A 19,234-nucleotide genomic window follows, 5' to 3' on the forward strand; every position below is an offset into this window, starting at 1 on the left:
TTTTGCAGGAGTGTGTGTGTGTGTGTGGTCCACGTGACCTTTTGGTTACACTTCCGTCTTAAGTGCTGCGTCTGGAAACTGTTCTCCTTGAACTTGAGCTGAAGTTAAGAGGAAAATGTTCTGACCCGAGCGGCTGGTGTAATATCCTGATGAGAAAAGGCTGAATGACAGCTGACGTGTGGATCCATTTTATGATTGAATCTCTTCTGCAGTTTAACAGAGACTTCAGCTGATCTTTCACTCATTCATAAGAGACATTTCATAGCAAGAACTAAAGCTAGAGTCTGTTGAAATGAAAGCTGCTGTCACAGTATTACGATGTATGAATACTCTGGTCATGTTCATCATAAAGACACATTATGTGTTAGTTGTGCAACTACACTTACACATACTGTATACACATAAATAGAGCAATGCAATAATCCACTTTACAATGATTTCACCATGATTAAAAGCTAACGGTTGTGTTGTGTTTGTCAGTGAACACGCCTCATTTCCTGCACATTAAAGGCGTGGAGGTGAACGCCCGACAGACGGCTGTGTTTCAGTGCACCATTAATGGACAACCTAGAGATCACGTCAACTACAAACTCTGGTTACAGGTAACACATCTCACCCTGTGTGTGCACGAGGACTGCAATGACAAAACCACCAGACTGAAATGTGAATGTTATGCTGTTGTCTTTCATTCACAATTCTAGGTCTGAATAACAGAGTTTTGTGTTTGTGTGTGTGTGTGTGTGTGCGTTCAGCGGAGAACAAACATTTCTCTGGTTGACATGATCCACATTTCTGCTTTACAAACAGCATCAAATGTGAGCTCAGCCTAAATAAACACACACACACACAGGCTATGTTGAAATATCAGTCGTTGCCTAATGGTTAGAGAGTCGCACTCGTCCTCAGGTGCAGTGATATCTGCCCACTGCTCCGGGTGTATGTGTGTTCACTTCTCTCTGGATGGGTTCAATGCAGAGGTCACATTTCGGGTATGGGTCAACATACTTGACAAATAGGGGAAAAAAATTATAATATTATTTGGAAGCATAAACATTTGTGTCATTGAGTTTTATTGTATTCTTGAACATTATTGTTTGTTTGTGATGTGTCATATATTGACTGCAGGACGGGTTGATGTTGACGTTGATGTGTTTTTTCATCAGCTCAGATAAACACACATGTGAAATGTCTAAACAACACTACTGTTTGCAGAAGAAGGACGGATTGTGTATTCAATCTTTTATTAAACCTCTCTCTCTCTCTCTCTCTCTCTCTCTCTCTCTCTCTCTCTCTGTCTCTCTCTCTCTCTCTCTCTCTCTCTCTCTCTCTCTCTCTGTCACTCTGTGTGTGTGTCAGGGTATCGGAGGACGTGAAGCTCATATGAAAGACACTAAACCTGTGAACTCCAGACGCTATATGGGCACGTTTGATATAGTCAACACTACGAAGGGTGACTCGGGTCGGTACCGCTGTATCGTGCACTCTGATCATGGAGTGGGTGTGTCCAGTTACGGCACGCTGGTGGTCAAACGTAAGTCTACTCAACCACTTCATACAACTATCACACTTAACAGAATAAACTAGATTTCTTCAACCCTTCAGTGTGTTTTTGTGTGTGTGTCTTGAGATGTGTGTGTGTGTGATGTGTGATTTATGGCTGCCCTAGACAATGAGATTTCTTCAGTCGACTAGTAACTGTTCATTTAGGCCATTAGTCGACTATTCACACCTTTATGATATTGATTTAAATATTTCAATATACATGGGGAATTGGGACATCAGATGATGGTTTAAGCCTCATTTATGAAAAATATATTTGATGTAACATTGATTAATTACAGAGCTATACAAAACCATTATAATGAGTCTTTAAAATATAAAAGAAGTTCTCAAGCACGAGCATAATGCAATCCGATGTGACATCACCAAAAGGATTTATTATACGTCTCAAAATAATATTTCTCCAGTAAAATAAAGTGAAAATTGAAAAGAAGATGGAGTAAAGATGAGGTTATATCAATTTCAGGCAAACAACCCAAAACAGCAAACTAAAATATAAGACACATAACAAAACCTTTTTTCTCTTTATCAGACCGCAAAACTAGCCTATAATGTGCGTATTTTCTTAAAAAACTCAATTCAACTGTAGCAATATTTGAAACGTTGAATATCAAATAAATTGTAAATAAACAAAAAAAATGTAATACAGCAAATTGAAGCACTTCAAAGAAAACATATCAGTAGAATAACAAATCAGGCAGAAGGATTTAAAATCTAAAGAAAATTCTGAGGTCACAACGCAAAAAATAGGAATTTAAATAAATATATTCAATATGAATATTTAATAGTGATCAACAGTCTGACAAACGTAGGATTGCATATTGCTCATCATGTTACTCTCACACCCTTGGACGAATAAACATGTAAACATTACACGGCTGTGTAACGTATCTAGCGTGGTGCGTCTGCACTTTTAACATGATGAGCAGACAATCGACTAATAAGTCAAATGAGTTTGAATAAATGTCTTCTAGTGAAATAACGAATAGTTGACTGAAAGGTTGCAGCGCTAATGTGGGAGTACAGAAGAGGTTTATTGTCTCTCACAGATGTGAAGTGACACAGCTGTGGCTCTGTGCTCATATATCACACTAACAGTGACACATTGAGTTTACATGTTAACCCCTTCATTAAATATCACCTCATTCTGCTGCGTAACAGTTTGAGATCACCTCATGCAAGCGCTGTGTTAAAGAGTCTGTGTGTGTGTGTGTGTGTGTGTGTGTGTGTGTGGTGCAGTTGTGCTGAGAGTTGGCCGAGGGCAGTGATGGGTGACACGGCGCTCTGAGAGAGAGAGAGAGAGAGAGAGAGAGAGAGAGAGAGATGCCTGCAGGTTAACAAGACTGACCTGCTCTCGTGAGACAACAATGAGACTCATAAATCATTTAGTGCATCTTTCCTTTCTATTTCCCCCCTCACACACACACACACACACACCTTACATCTCCTGGGATACACACAACAGTTCCTTAGACACAAACACATTGTAAGCATGAGTGAGAAAAAGATTCAGAAAGGGAGAAAAAGATTCGGGGGTAAGTTGTGTCATTCAGAGGAGGATGTTTTCCAGCGGCTGCATCATGTGACACAGGGCCGCAGGTCCCTTTCTTATGTATTCAGGTTATTGTCACATCACATTACACCTCCAAACTTAAACAGTTCCAATCACATGTGAAGACACCAGATCACAGCAAACAGCACGTGTGCTGTCTGGGAGTGTGTGTGTGTGTGTGTATGATGCTTCCACTCGCATTGCAGTAATAGACACTCTTGAACACACACACATAGCCCTGAGGTCAGAGGTGTTATCTGAGGTCAGATGTGTGTTCACTGTGATGTGTTAAAGGTTCATGTTGTCCTCTCTGTGACACATGTGCAGATGTTTCAGTAAGTGGAAAGAAGTTCAGTCAGTGTTCTGAAAAAAAGCAGTGTGTCACTTTTCTCATTTTTTTACATCCTTGACCTCATTTCAGATGTGATGTGTGTGTTTGTGTGTGTGTGTGTGTGTGTGTTGGTCACTGACAGCCCATGTGAAGTGTTCCTGCTCTTTTGTGAAGTCATTGTGTTTGTGTTGTCATCTCGACACCTGTTGTGTGTCTGCTGGAGACCTGTGCGGTGTGGAAGAAAGCACGCGGGGGTTCTTTAACTTGTCAGATATGATATAACAGAGCGGAGAAAGAGACGGGTGACGCCGAGGGTCAGATGTGTGCTCAGACCAGAGTGAGCGAACAGTATCATTTTAACCTCACGACTCAAGAGGCTGAGAAGAGAGAGATGTTGTTGTTGTTGTTGGTATGGGTGCAGTGGCGCGTGTGTTTGGTCACACCTGCACAGAGCTGTCAGGATGATGGATGCTTCATTACCACAGCTGTAATTGGCATTCTCCACACTTCAAATCAATACACTGTTGTGTGCTTCCTGTACACCACAAACCTGCTCCTTCAGTTCAGCCCTATGAGCTCTCAATCCATCCTCACAACACGTGATCTGAACATTCATCATATTCACACACACAGCCGTCCTGAAACTCTCACGTCCAGCTTGTATCATGTCAAGAGTGTACAGGAATCATGTCATTCAAGTTTCAAAGGGATTGTTCACCCCAATGACATTTTTCATCATTTCTTCATCTTCATGTCATGTCTGTGTGAGTGTCTTTCTCCGTCAGAGCACAAAAGAAGATATTTTAAAGAATGTTGATCGTCAAACAACACTGAACTTCATTGACTTCCATTGTATGAACACAAAACCACCGAGACGTTTCTCTAAATATCTTCTTTCGTGTTCCACTGACGTTTACAAACACATGAGAGTAAATAACATTTTCAGGATTTATATTTTCTCTTTAAGTGTCATTTATTGAAGTAAACCCACTATCAGTAAGATGAATCACAATAATAAAATGTTTAAATTTGAAATATTCAAGATAAATATATAAATACGTCCAGTAAGGAGTTTGACGGTGTTGAAACACTGACACTGTTTTGGGGATTTATGCACTTTCTGTTTCCATAGTAACAACATCTTCTCTAAGTGGTTTTAGGATGTTCGGAGATGTTTTTAGACGTATGTCAGTACCTGTGTGCTCAGAATCTGTCCTGAAAGACTCTAAACCTTCCATTTTAAATCAGTTTGGAAGGAAGATGAGAGGTTTGACAGACTGTTTTATACTGGAGATAACAGTGAAGACACACGTTTGAGATTTAAGTCATTATGAGACGAGATGTAAAACATTAGAACTGAATCTCTGTAATGAAGAAACATCCTTCACAGACTCCAGATGAGCTCAATAGACTGACTTCTACCGCTTAATAGATTTTCACACACTGATGAGTGTCTCTTACACGCGTGTGTGTGTGGTTCCGGTTGGTTGTGAAATGGGTCACGGGTGAAATGGAGCAGGGCCGTGGTGTTGGTGTGTAATGAAATTGGGCTCAAATGTAAAACAGTGAAGGTCAGGAAATGAATTGGTTGAAGTCATTAACTCTCTGCCCTGTTTTATAACACACACCGCGGCCCCATAAGACTCAATCTTACTGTAATGATGTACAGTACAGTGATACTGTACACGTGTCAATCAATCTTTTCTTTATTCACTCAGAGCCACCGGTGCCCATCGCTCCTCCTCAGTTGACCGCTGTGGGCGCCACCTACCTGTGGATTCAGCTCAACGCCAACTCCATCAACGGTGACGGTCCCATCACAGAGAAAGAGGTGGAGTATCGCACGCTGTCCGGGAGTCTGATCGACAATCAGCCCGTAGACAAACCCAACCATAAGATCGGTCACCTGGACCCCGACACGGAGTATGAGATCAGTGTCCTGCTCACTCGACCCAATGCGGGCGGAACCGGAGCACCTGGACCACCGCTCAGAGCCAGAACAAAATGTGCAGGTGAGAAACTCTTCTGTCATATAGTGCCGCTGGAATATTATGGGCTGGTGTGTGTGTGTGAAGGGGTTGATGGTTGATACTCAACAATAGACTCACGAGGAGGCTAAATCTAAATTCATTGCAATAAATAAACACTTGCATTTGTTGTTGTTTACGCGATTTGTCTTCGGGACTCGCTGACACGCGGTCCAGCCGAGGTCTCACACCTGGAGGGCTGGTGGTGTTTCCCCTGTAATGGCAGAGAGACACATTAGGGTTATTAAAGGTTTGTCAAAGCAGCGGGCACATTAGCATCATGGTGCCGGACCCCCGGGCCACGAGCAAAGCACATGCAATTATCTCAGTAATTAAACAGGTGCAATGACTCTTATTTTCAATGACTGTTGTGATTAGAGCACATGCAGGGGCGCCGCGTGACGTACCCACGCCAGGCTAATCGCTTTTCCATTAGCCTCTGCTCTAACCGCCCATTAGCCCATCACATGATTCATCAACCAATCGGCTGAGAGACGCTTAAAGCCATGATGAGTGGAACAACAAATTACATTTACATAAATTCGCATTTCATTAAAGTCACCCGTTCGGTCATTAACATAAACTCTTTTGCTCTGCCTCACAGTAACTTACAGAATCATACACAATGATATTTGATCTAGTGATTATTGATGAATGGACATGTGTCATTTTGTTAAGTTCATCATTGTCTGTGATGTGGTGGTAATTCAGCACAGGGAGACAGTAGATCATCTGTGGTGTAGACGGATGTCAGCAGGTGTGTGTGTGAGACTTCAGAATATCAGACATACGTGCAGTGATCTGTGTTGACCTCAGATCACAGAACATCACTGCGGATGAATGTTACACACACACAGATTTCAGTGTTGATTGATGATATACAGTATTTATTTTGAAGTGGTTGTGTGTAGAGGTCAAATCATCTGGATTTGAGTAAATGTGATGAGAAATGTTTGAGTTGATGTTGAGATCTTCACTAATATTGAGATCTTCTGAACACAGACGAGACAAATCTGAGCTCAGTGTGACACACTGTTGACGTCTCTTCTCAAACTCTCATGACAGACACATCTGTCAGATTTCTCAGGAGAAATATCTGAGACACACACGAAACGTTTCGTTTGCTCTCCTTTGGATTTCACTGATGTCTAGGAGAAATTACTGAGACATTAAAAGATCTCATTGGTGATTTCTCTGTCTTATTGGTTTCTGCAAGAATCACTTCATCATTTTTACTACAGACTTTGCTTTGAAGGATTTTGTATAATAAAACAGATTATGTGTGATAAAGGCCAGATCAAACATCCTTCAGTCATATGACAGTTGTTCAAAATGTTCTAAACTGTTTATTTAACACGTTGAATTATTTATTGTGTGTCTGCAGTCATCTCTGTCACATATATGACATGAATTATAGACACATGAGACACCATCACATATGTTCTGTCAATCTATATTCTCATTGTATCATCTGAACATTTACAGAGTTTATGGTTCATATTTTTTGAGTTCTTATAATTCTACAACTATTTTAAATGAGTAGTATGTGTGACACTTAAAACAAATCAGATCTGTTTTATGCAGCTGTTCCTATAAAGGGACACTTCACCCACAAATGACATTTCTGTCATCATTCACTCTCCTTCCAGTTGTTCCAAATGTGTATAAATGTGTTTGTTTTCCGATCAACACAGAGGAAGATATTTGGAAGAATGCTCATAACCAGACTGATCTGTTTATTTTTTTATTCAGTTGAACACACAAGAATATATTTTAAACTATGTAGGACAGCAAACAGTTCTGGGCACTTTTGACTACCATTGTTTTTTTTTCCTACTATGGGAGTCAATGTGGGATGAGATCTGTCTGGTTATGAGCATTCTTCCAAATATCTTCCTCTGTGTTGATCGGAAAACAAACACATTTATACACATTTGGAACAACTGGAAGGAGAGTGAATGATGACAGAAAATCTTAATTTTTGGGTGAAGTGTCCCTTTAAGACGTCTCTGTTAATGCGCTTCACTTGTGAAATGAGAAGGTTTGTTCATGACGTTCAGTTCAGTATTCATCAGTCCGTCCTTCAGCCTCTGTGTAAAAATTGAATAGAACAATCAGATCTGACTCGCATGAGAGGATGATAAAAGTGTATTTTATAATGTGATTAAGGAATATTAGTGTTCTTGTGATATGAGTGACGGATACAAATATGTTTTAGGGCACATATCCAAAGATCCTGTCTGATTTCTGTGAATCATCTTCTCTTCTCTTTACACGTCTGATTGTCACGCTCGGTTCTGCTGCATCCACCCCTGAGAGCAGCTCTCTGAAAACCTTTCACATGATTTCTGCTTAATCAAATAACACAAATGTGTCTTATCCAGTCCATCCATCTCATGAACGTCATATTTCACGGCAAAAAATACAATTGTTGAAGAAGATGGATGTTGTATTAGTGCTCTTATAATCTCAGTTATGATATTCATTACAATGTATGTGAAGAATTAAGCAAATTAATTATTATTAGTTTTTTAATGTTGTTGTGTAATATGGCCGGACATCGTTTGCCAAGCTTTGGAAAGTGTGCAGATTTCACTATTTTTTGAGTCATAATAGAGGTAAAGTTACAGTGATTGTGTTTTGATGGAAGAGCTCTCTCTCTCTCTCTCTCTCTCTCTCACACACACACTCTCTCCTCAGCGTTTCTCCCAACAGGAAAATTAAAGGCGTTGATCCCGCTGGAAATGAAAAAGTAAATCTCTCCCCGAGGTGAAAACCAGAGTGAAAGTCACCTTTAGAATAAAAGCTCTTTCATGAGAAAAATGATTATGGTTTTCTGCAGCTACCGCAGCTTTTATCAGCAGCGACTGCAGCATCTGCAGAGCCTGCACACATATCACAAACATCCACCTGACACCCTGTAAAGTGTTGTGAAGAAGGGTGCAGCGTGTTTTGACTGTAAATGTACATGTGCCGCTGTGGAAGATCATTAGATGAGCTTTGAGACTGTTAGTCCTGTGATGTCACTCCTCTGTGATGTCACTCCTCTGTTATGTCCTCTGTGGTGTCACTCCTCTGTGATGTCCTCTGTGGTGTCACTCCTCTGTTATTTCCTCTGTGGTGTCACTCCTCTGTGATGTCCTCTGTTATGTCCTCTGTGGTGTAACTCCTCTGTGATGTCCTCTGTGGTGTCACTCCTCTGTGATGTCACTCCTCTGTTATGTCCTCTGTAGTGTCACTCCTCTGTGATGTCACTCCTCTGTTATGTCCTCTGTGGTGTCACTCCTCTGTGATGTCACTCCTCTGTGATGTCCTCTGTGGTGTCACTCCTCTGTGATGTCACTCCTCTGTTATGTCCTCTGTAGTGTCACTCCTCTGTGATGTCCTCTGTGGTGTCACTCCTCTGTGGTGTCACTCCTCTGTGATGTCACTCCTCTGTTATATCCTCTGTGGTGTCACTCCTCTGTGATGTCACTCCTCTGTTATGTCCTCTGTGGTGTCACTCCTCTGTGATGTCACTCCTCTGTTATGTCCTCTGTGATGTCACTCCTCTGTGATGTCCTCTGTGGTGTCACTCCTCTGTTATGTCCTCTGTGGTGTCACTCCTCTGTGGTTTCACTCCTCTGTTATATCCTCTGTGATGTCACTCCTCTGTTATGTCCTCTGTGGTGTCACTCCTCTGTTATGTCCTCTGTGGTGTCACTCCTCTGTGGTGTAACTCCTCTGTTATGTCCTCTGTGGTGTCACTCCTCTGTTATGTCCTCTGTGGTGTCACTCCTCTGTGGTGTCACTCCTCTGTTATGTCCTCTGTGATGTCACTCCTCTGTTATGTCCTCTGTGGTGTCACTCCTCTGTTATGTCCTCTGTGGTGTCACTCCTCTGTGATGTCCTCTGTGGTGTCACTCCTCTGTTATGTCCTCTGTGGTGTCAATCCTCTGTGGTGTCACTCCTCTGTTATGTCCTCTGTGGTGTCACTCCTCTGTTATGTCCTCTGTGGTGTCACTCCTCTGTGGTGTAACTCCTCTGTTATGTCCTCTGTGGTGTCACTCCTCTGTTATGTCCTCTGTGGTGTCACTCCTCTGTGGTGTCACTCCTCTGTTATGTCCTCTGTGGTGTCACTCCTCTGTTATGTCCTCTGTGGTGTCACTCCTCTGTTATGTCCTCTGTGATGTCACTCCTCTGTGATGTCCTCTGTGATGTCACTCCTCTGTTATGTCCTCTGTGGTGTCACTCCTCTGTTATGTCCTCTGTGGTGTCAATCCTCTGTGGTGTCACTCCTCTGTTATGTCCTCTGTGGTGTCACTCCTCTGTTATGTCCTCTGTGGTGTCACTCCTCTGTGGTGTCACTCCTCTGTTATGTCCTCTGTGGTGTCACTCCTCTGTTATGTCCTCTGTGGTGTCACTCCTCTGTTATGTCCTCTGTGGTGTCACTCCTCTGTTATGTCCTCTGTGGTGTCACTCCTCTGTGGTTTCACTCCTCTGTTATATCCTCTGTGATGTCACTCCTCTGTTATGTCCTCTGTGGTATCACTCCTCTGTTATGTCCTCTGTGGTGTCAATCCTCTGTGGTGTCACTCCTCTGTTATGTCCTCTGTGGTGTCACTCCTCTGTTATGTCCTCTGTGATGTCACTCCTCTGTGATGTCCTCTGTGATGTCACTCCTCTGTTATGTCCTCTGTGGTGTCACTCCTCTGTTATGTCCTCTGTGGTGTCAATCCTCTGTGGTGTCACTCCTCTGTTATGTCCTCTGTGGTGTCACTCCTCTGTTATGTCCTCTGTGGTGTCACTCCTCTGTGGTGTCACTCCTCTGTTATGTCCTCTGTGGTGTCACTCCTCTGTTATGTCCTCTGTGGTGTCACTCCTCTGTGGTGTCACTCCTCTGTTATGTCCTCTGTGGTGTCACTCCTCTGTTATGTCCTCTGTGGTGTCACTCCTCTGTTATGTCCTCTGTGATGTCACTCCTCTGTGATGTCCTCTGTGATGTCACTCCTCTGTGATGTCCTCTGTGATGTCACTCCTCTGTTATGTCCTCTGTGGTGTCACTCCTCTGTGATGTCACTCCTCTGTTATGTCCTCTGTGGTGTCACTCCTCTGTGATGTCACTCCTCTGTTATGTCCTCTGTGGTGTCACTCCTCTGTGATGTCCTCTGTGATGTCACTCCTCTGTGATGTCCTCTGTGATGTCACTCCTCTCTTATGTCTCCTCTGAAATGTCACTCCAATCTGGTTCACTTGTTGAAGACACAGAAAAACAGAACTCCTGTTGTATTTGAGTTAGCAGACCTTTGAAAATAAAGGTTTCCCCTCACAGCTGCTCACAGTGAGATGTGATGCCTGTCATCTGTTCAGATGTTGAGGTTGAGGATGGATGATTGTGTGCTGCCATTTGGTCTGTTCATGAACTTTGTGCCGTGTGTTTGCTGATGTTGCAGTGAAGAGTGAGTTTTTCTGCTACGTAAGCTCAATCCAAACAGTTTGCTGTTCTTCTATTATTGGAATATAAAGCAATATGACATGTCCATTACTGTATCAACAGTGGCTCATGTAGCTGTAAACGGTGCGGGCACTGCAGATAACATTGGCAGGACTGTTGATATATTGTTATTCATGCGTGGAGACTTTACATTCATCCCTCTTACAGTGAATTTGTTGTCTTATCTAACCCACACCTGAGAGAGAGAGAGAGAGAGAGAGAAACAAACTCGCACTCAATAACTCTTTTATTAATAGTGCACATTTTTATTATTGTTAAATTGTGGCACTGTACTATATATTCTGTCTTAAATAAATATTTCTTTGCATACTTCAATATTTTTTATAGCAGATTTGCAAGAATTAACAATGTAGGTGCTCAGCAGGGTGATTTTACACGACTATTTTGAACCATGTAAAGGAAGAACAAACTTTGAGTAGAGCGTTGTTGTGTAAACATGTCAGCTGAAATCCTCTGAATATTGGGCATTGCATTAGTGTTCATCATCTGTCTCTAGATCTGGACATTCCACTGAAAAACAGATCATGATAAATTCACACATGTTGATCATCATAATTCATAATTCTCTGTGGGGTGAGAGATCTGTGTGAGCAAACAAAGCTGTGATTATAAATGTCATGAATGCTGTAAAAGAAATGAATTCACTTTTCTTTGTCTGTTTCATTCTGAGCTAGTGAAGTAAAACCGCAGCTGCTGAGTTTTGGGCTTGAAACATCATTTCTATGGTAATTCTCTCTTGCTCTGTGTCTAATCTCATTGGTCTATTGAACAGGCGATGTAATTTCCTGTTGCTTGTGCTCTGGTGAGTCTCGTGAGGGCTGCTGTGCATATGTTAGACAATAGCTGTTACCCGCTGCCAAATGAAGGCTGACAAACTCATCTTCTCCACTTGCCAGTTGAGTGTTATGCCATTATTTATCCTGACAAAAGCCTCCAGATATGGACGAGTGAAAGGAAGAAAAAACTGAAAGCAATTGTTTGTGGTATCTGACGGTCGGCACCCAAAGGACACGAGCAATCGCTCCTCACTGCTGCTATACAATCTGAATAATTATGTTCAGAATGTCTTCAAAATGATCAAGTTTATCCAGATCCTTCTGTTTGTGTTTTAACACTAAACCAAACCCTAACCAGTTAACCAGTTCACCTTAACCTGACAATCCCACTTTAACCAACATCAAATAGATCAAACCATATAGCATCACTTAATGTTTTACAAAAACACTCATTTCATTTTTTAGTCTCTCTGATCTTTAAAGAGTAAAATGTGAATTTGTGAATAATAGTTTTGTGTTTCTTTGCTGTGGCCGGTCACAAAATGTTTCATTGATTTGCAACAGAGTTATTATAGTTTTGATTTTAGTTAGATTTTGTTTTATTAATATATCAAACTTTTATTTATAGATTTTTCGTTTTTATGTTAATTTTATGCAATTTATGTATATGCTTTTGTCATTTTATAATTGATCTGGTTATTTTTGATGTGGCTATATAATATTAATTCAATATTCATTATTTGAGTTATTGGTTATCATTATAATTTTAGTGCTTTGAGTAAATGTTTGAGGCAATATACAAATTTTCCCTTGAAGTTTTTACAATAATTTTAGGTCAGTATTGGTTTGGATTTTTTAATGATCAGAAACGTTTACCAAGTTAAACTAAAATAACCTTGCTTTGTACATTAGACATGAACATCTGAGTAACTGTTTGTTCTTTTTAAGTATGTTATTGTATGTTTTGATGAAGGATGATCTGAGTCCAGATCACAGATGATGGGATAGAGATAGAGATTACAGTTCTTTGTATCTTGCAGCAGCATTATTTGAGAGATTGAGTTCAGATCCTCAGGGTTCGGCTTTGTGTTAAACTGGTTTTCTTCAGTTAGTGAGATGTGATACTGCTGGTTATTGTTCAGTAAAGCTTGAGGTTATAAACCAACACTTTCATCATGTCACTTATTATAACGCTGACATGTTTTATTCACAGTATTTTAAACAAAGAAGTCTGCCACATTCCTGATGGGATCGCTATGTTTATATCTACTCTCAAACATGATCAGCATCTATTTTCAGTCTGTTTAACCCAACTCTGTTTTATTGCGTCTCTATAATCCATTTTACATGAGCAGCAGGGTAAACAGAGTAAATCTGCCTTTTATCCCTGAAGTAGACCATGGCTCTTGAGTCTTCTCCTCCCATCGGAAACCAGCAACGCCCCGGGCATCCCACCTCCTCCCATCCACCACACACAGTACTCTTCCAGTCCCATTCTAATGGCGCTTTTCCACTGCATGGTACAGTCAGGTTGGATTCTTCACCCAAAAATGTAAATTCTGAACACAAAGAAAGATATTTGGAAGAATGCTTATAACCAAACAGATTCCCCCCCCCCCATTGACTCCCGTAGGAGGAAAAACATCTTTACATTTTTGTTGTTGTGTTGAACACCAAAGATATTTTGAAGAATGTGGGACAGTTCTGCGGCACTTTTGACTACCGTTGCCCCATTTTCCTACTATGGGAGTCAATGGGGTGCAAAATATGTTTGGCATGAACACTACTGCATAATTTATTCATATTAGCTCATGTTCATTTCAACATTTACTCAAATATTTCAAACCAAAAGTTGCATGTGTTAACAATGAACTAACATGATCTATACTGTTCTTTGTTTTGCATTTGTTAACAGGTAGATCTGTACAGTATGATACGAGTGTGTGTGATATAAAGATGTTGTGTACCTGTATGTGAGGATGTGTATTAAATTATGTGTAACTCGGTAAGGGTGTGTGCATCTACTTACACACATCTCTGTTTTACTGACCGCCAGAAATGTTAAACTCTTCAGGGGTGAGCTGTGTGTGTGTGTTGTGTAGTTTTAGACTGCAGTGTGTTTCGCATGCAACACAAATAAGAAAGTGTTTTGGGCGTTTCTTCCGGGACCATTTTCATATCTGTCGTCAAGGTCTTTGAGGACTTCTCTTGCCTCGGGTCCACAGAAGATAAGAACCATCCCTCAGGGCTAAAACTCATTTACCCACAATTCCCTGTGCTGCCTTGACCGTCTGAATTAATCATTGTGTCCAACAATCACAAAAGCTCCGTTTATCCATTTCAAGAAGAAAGTCATAGTGCTTAGTTTTTCTCTGCAAAAGTTTCTGCAGGGATGTCAGGAAGTGGTTGCTAGGTTAATTCAGGTGGTTGCTAGGCTGTTCCGAGACATTTCTTAGCAACAGTAACAGTAATGCGTGACCTGCTGAACACACGTGTGAGACCAGCAGAAGCTGAAGAAGTGTTTGCCGGATGATCTGATCACATTCATTCAAAACATCACAATCTGTGTTCAGAAACATCCACGTGTCATTTCACTATTTTTGTGTTCAAATCTTACAAATAAAAATAAAATTGTATAGTAATATATATTTACAGTACTATAGTAAGCTGTAGTAAAACTCATAGGCACGGTTTCACAGACAAGGCTTAGCTTAAGCCAGGACTTGAAGGATATGTAGGATATTAAAGCCGCTTTTATAAAAAATGCCTTATAAACAAACATGTCATTAAAGTTCTTTTCATTTAAGACAGCTCAAACGTTCATTTTAGTTTGGGTCTAGCCTTAAGCCGAAGCCATAGAGGGTTTTGAACCTCACTATACTAAATCTAAAACAAAAATGTAGTAAATATAAAACTATCCACTACCACAGAATATTATAGTTTACATTAACAAAGTGCACTAATTACTATAACATACTACAGAATTCTACGATTTACAGTAGTTTACTACAGTAAAACTCAAGTATAGGCTACTATAGTATGCTCTTAAGTGGGATTTAAAATCTGAATGTTTATGTTCGGTCGCTGTGTTTGAATGTGATGGTGTTTGTGGATCTGAGCTCATATTGTTTCAGGTTTATTAGTAAGACAAACATTCATTTGACACAGATAAGGGCACGTGAAGATTATGACAATGAATGTGTTCTGGTTTGACATTGTGTACTGTACAGCGTTCTGGAGCAGATGCTTAGTAAAGATTTGAAAGTTTTAAAATGTGTCCGTCGTGAATGACGCTGAGTCAAGAGGCAATTTCTGAACATGAAACCGGATCCTAAAAACAAATGCGGATGGCAGATGTGATTCATGCCGGCGGTGTTATAAGAGCGGATCTTCCTGTGCCAGAGCACACGTCAGCCGGCTCCAGAAGAGCGCCATCTTTTGTCCCGAAGAGCTCTCTACGGCGAGTCATTGAGTTCTGATTGTGGCGTTTGAAAAGCTATCATTATTGCTACACTTCCAGCAGATATAAAAGAGCTTTGATAAGGATGAAAGCAGCTCCATTACCCAGATGGCTTTGTTGATATTGCAGAAATCCGCCTGTGCGTCTCGCCCGGGGATTTTTCAAGAACAATAAAGGAGTGCCGAGTGATTTTGTTCCAGTTGTGTTCTGAGAAACACATGAATGATGCAACGTGTATATATATATATATATACAGACGAGTCTTGGGCTTTTGTGCTCTTTTAATATATTTGATTCATTTGTTGATTTTCATGAAAGTGTTGCAGGACACACGGCTCTCTACACACATGACCGAGTTCAATATCATGCTTTGATCTGAACTCAGAGACTTGTATGTTTTAAAAAGAATGGAGATTTATTTTCATGGACGTGTGTTTAGTCAGTGCCATAACAATGATTACCAAATGATTGTCACAAGCAGCAAGAGCCTGCGGGACATTGCAAAGGGAGAATCCCGGTCGAGTTGGCGTCACCTTTGACCTTTTTAAAGTAGGCTGGAGTTTTATTCGTTCAGGTTACGCTGTAAAATACGGAGGTGACAGGCAGGTGCTTTATATTTACAGCACATACTGTATAGAGGTCAGAGGTCACAAGAAACACACACACGTGCCGATTCAAATGATGTATAAAACAGACATTAAATGCTTTGACTGGTGCGGTTTTCTTCTCTTTCATGTGTTTGATGTAATTCTCACACAGGGAACAGACAATGGGTTTGAGTTTACATGACAGCAATGATCTGCCATTCCTGTTTCAAAAGGAAATACATCAACACACACACAAAGAAACCGCTGGGTTGTTTTAAATCTGTGTTAAGTAAAACATGTACATTTAAAAATCTGGATTTGTCCATATAAGAGTCAACCGTTGGGTTAAAACAGCATTTCATCCCATGTAAAGGGTCTTAAAAAAATGCTCATCCAAAACAAGCTTCTTTTGAGTTTTTTCTCTTTGATTCTGCGGCGGACATGTTCTTGCGAGATTTACCATCAATCAAGAATTCATTTGAGTTCAGTGACATGAATGTGAGCGAAGACAATAAAGGCATGATTTGTGTCTCTCTCACTTCCAGGAGATCAAATTGTTTCGCTTCAGTCGTGGCCAATTTGATGTCACTCATGCGATTCTCTTTCATCAGGAGCGGACACTCGCTCACACACATATATACCCTTACCAATATTAACCCTGAATTACATGAGAACCATTACACCAGCGGATCTACAAATGAACCATAGTTTTACCATAATGACTATAGTTCAACCGTGTTATTTAGTGTAAGAAAGTCATCATTCTGCCAAAAAAATCACTTTAACCATAATAAAAGCAGGCTAAAGTTTGTTGTCATTGATCATTGACATCTAATGAGAGATTCTATCATCTGAAGGGGGTTTGACCACACGTCTGGTTTTATTCGAATCCGCTCACATCCATCTTGAGTTGAAGTGTAGAGGCCGTTAGGTTTCAGCACACATAAGCGAGCTGTTCCTGATAAAAGTGTCCAGTTTATGGACGATATCACACTCTCATCCAGGGATTTACACTCCAATGAAATTCATCCATCTTCACTTCAGTGTCGACCTTGACCCCTCACCCTCCATTACTGTGACGGAGATGTGTCAAACTCTTTAAGAGGGGTTTCTGTGGAGGCTTGTGATTGGTCTGAAGTTGTTTTCAGTGCAGAGAAACGGCCCTTTTTACTCTGTTCAGCAGTTTGAGAAGAGAAGCAGAGTCAGGGGAAAAAATCTCAGTTTCATTCCGTTTGCAGACGCTTTTCTCTGTTGGAAAGAATGAAACAGCTTTACAGAGTTCAGGGGTTCATCTCAGAGAATAAGAAGAGCCGTCCTCATGCTTTTATTTTGTCAATTTAATATTACTTTTGTTTCAATTCATTGTGTGTGTGTGTGTGTGTGTGTGTGTGTAATGTCTTATCTGTCTCACTGCAGTGTGCTTGAGGTTATTTTGTTTATAGTCGCAAGTTAAACACAACGACTCTCTGCTGTTGTCGCTTTATCAGCACATAAACACACAGACAGAGAGAGAGAGAGATAATGTGTGTAAATAAAAGAGTGCAGTTTTTTCTGGGGTTAATCGATAGATTGTTAATAGTATTTTCAGTGAATGTCAGCAGATAATCTATGAGTTTGAAGGGCAGAGAAACACACACCTCCTCTCTCTTACATTTATACTCTACAGATCTGAGTTCTGTGAACAGCAGATATCTGACATGTTAAGTGAAGATTGTGGTTGATACGGTAACTGATGAACGTGGGTTTCGCATCAGAACTAGTAGTGTACAATAGTCAACTGAGACTGTACTTTCATCAACTAAAATACTGTTTTAAATATTGAAGTACACTATTAAAGAAATTTGACATTAAGTACAGTTACAAATGAATACATCAAGTATATTTTAAAGTATGTATTTTGTAAGAGGTGTTATTTACAGAGCTGTATATCTTCAATCTTTCTGTAAACACCTTAACATCACAAGCATGATAAACACCTAACAAATCTCCAGCAGCAAACTACCGTGAGCAGATTTTCTCTGGTCCAGAAGATGTGAAGTGTATGTTATGTTTTGATGTCATGTAGATGAGATGTTGAGTGTGGTCAGTTGTTCCTGTAAGCGCTGGTCTGTAATGCACTTGATTCAATCTCATTATTCTCCATCTGAATCAGCAGGGTTTTATAAGACAGCACTTCTCTCTCCACCAGCGTCTCGCTCTCATTTCATCTCATCCACTTCACAATGACCTTCGCCTTTTTTTAAGTTTCCTTTTTTTAAAGGACGTCAAGCTCTCATTTGCAGAGGGTTTTGCATTTCTTTCCGTGCAGGTTATTTTTCAGTAAGGCTTTGCTGAAGTGTTCGGATAAAAGACTTTCATCCACAGGAGGCGTCTCTTTCATTGTGTGCCACCTGTAGCAGAATTTCAGATGAGCGTCGGGTTCCAATTATGACGCTGAAGAATCTGAAACTATAGTAGTGTAATGTAATCTAGTGGACTGTATTCAAATGATTTATGGAAAAAACATATATGTGGGTGGGTAACACAAAGAAAACGAGAAAATAGTTTCATTGATTCTGTCATCATTTACTCACTCTCGTGTCATTACAAACCTTTATGACTTTCTGTCTAACGCAAAACTCAAAATCAGAGGCTTTAAAGAAACAGCACGGGGCCAGAAGAACATTCACCTCTATAGTGTGGACACAAAACCAATGCCAGTGAATTTAAAATCTCTTTTCTTTTGTGTTCTGCAGAAGACAGAAAGTCATACAGGTTTGAAATGACAAAAGGGCGAGTAAATGATGACAGAATTTTTTATTTTGCGCATAACATAATAAGAAGTGAATGCAGTGGATGGAATTGGGATTTGGGTTTTAATCTGTGTGGTGTCTGAATCGTCCCATAATGCACTGGGGTTTTGATGTCCTGCCGATGCGGTCATGAGAACAGACAGGTATTGTTTCTTCAGTCTCTCTGATGCTCTTGAATGAAAGACATCAGACAGCTTTTACATGTATTGCTTATAGAAGAAAAAACTAACCTGCATTTACAAGAACAAAATGACATTTTTCTTCAGTTGGTTGTGTACAGAATTTCGGTTTATTTTTGATACTCTTCTTCAAACATTAAACATCATTCTGGTCATCTGATGCAGACGTTCACTTCACACACACGCTGTCCCATTGCTAACATTCAGTACAGCTGGACGTCATTTAAGACATTTACAGGACTGAAAGGTTAATACTGTATACGTGTGACTTGACTTTAATGAACCCGTGCAGATATTTCTACTGTCTGTGTCTTGTTAAGACTCATCTGGTGTCAGAACATGAAGCTGAATATCAGTGGAGCGTTTTAAAGATGAACATCACAGCCGTGGGTCTCTTTTACACGGCTCTTCAGACTCTTGTTTTAATGATCAGATAAAGCTCATTCCTCTCTGTTCGCTGAGGAGACTCCAGGTGA

At 40.5% G+C, this 19,234-nt stretch overlaps 1 protein-coding gene across 1 annotated transcript in view; it reads left to right on the plus strand.

Annotated features, from left to right (window-relative positions):
• The window catches only part of LOC306912080 (receptor-type tyrosine-protein phosphatase mu-like), an 89,273-nt gene that overhangs the window by 3,341 nt on the left and 66,698 nt on the right, over positions 1-19,234 (plus strand). The window contains exons 3-5 of the mRNA XM_079487949.1: positions 481-602; positions 1,357-1,531; positions 5,162-5,455. Of these exons, the coding sequence (XP_079344075.1) occupies positions 481-602; positions 1,357-1,531; positions 5,162-5,455 (591 nt within the window). The remainder of the gene's footprint in view (positions 1-480; positions 603-1,356; positions 1,532-5,161; positions 5,456-19,234) is intronic.

This window comes from Barbatula barbatula (assembly GCF_947034865.1).
Source record: "Barbatula barbatula genome assembly, chromosome: 23".
NCBI lineage: Eukaryota > Metazoa > Chordata > Actinopteri > Cypriniformes > Nemacheilidae > Barbatula > Barbatula barbatula.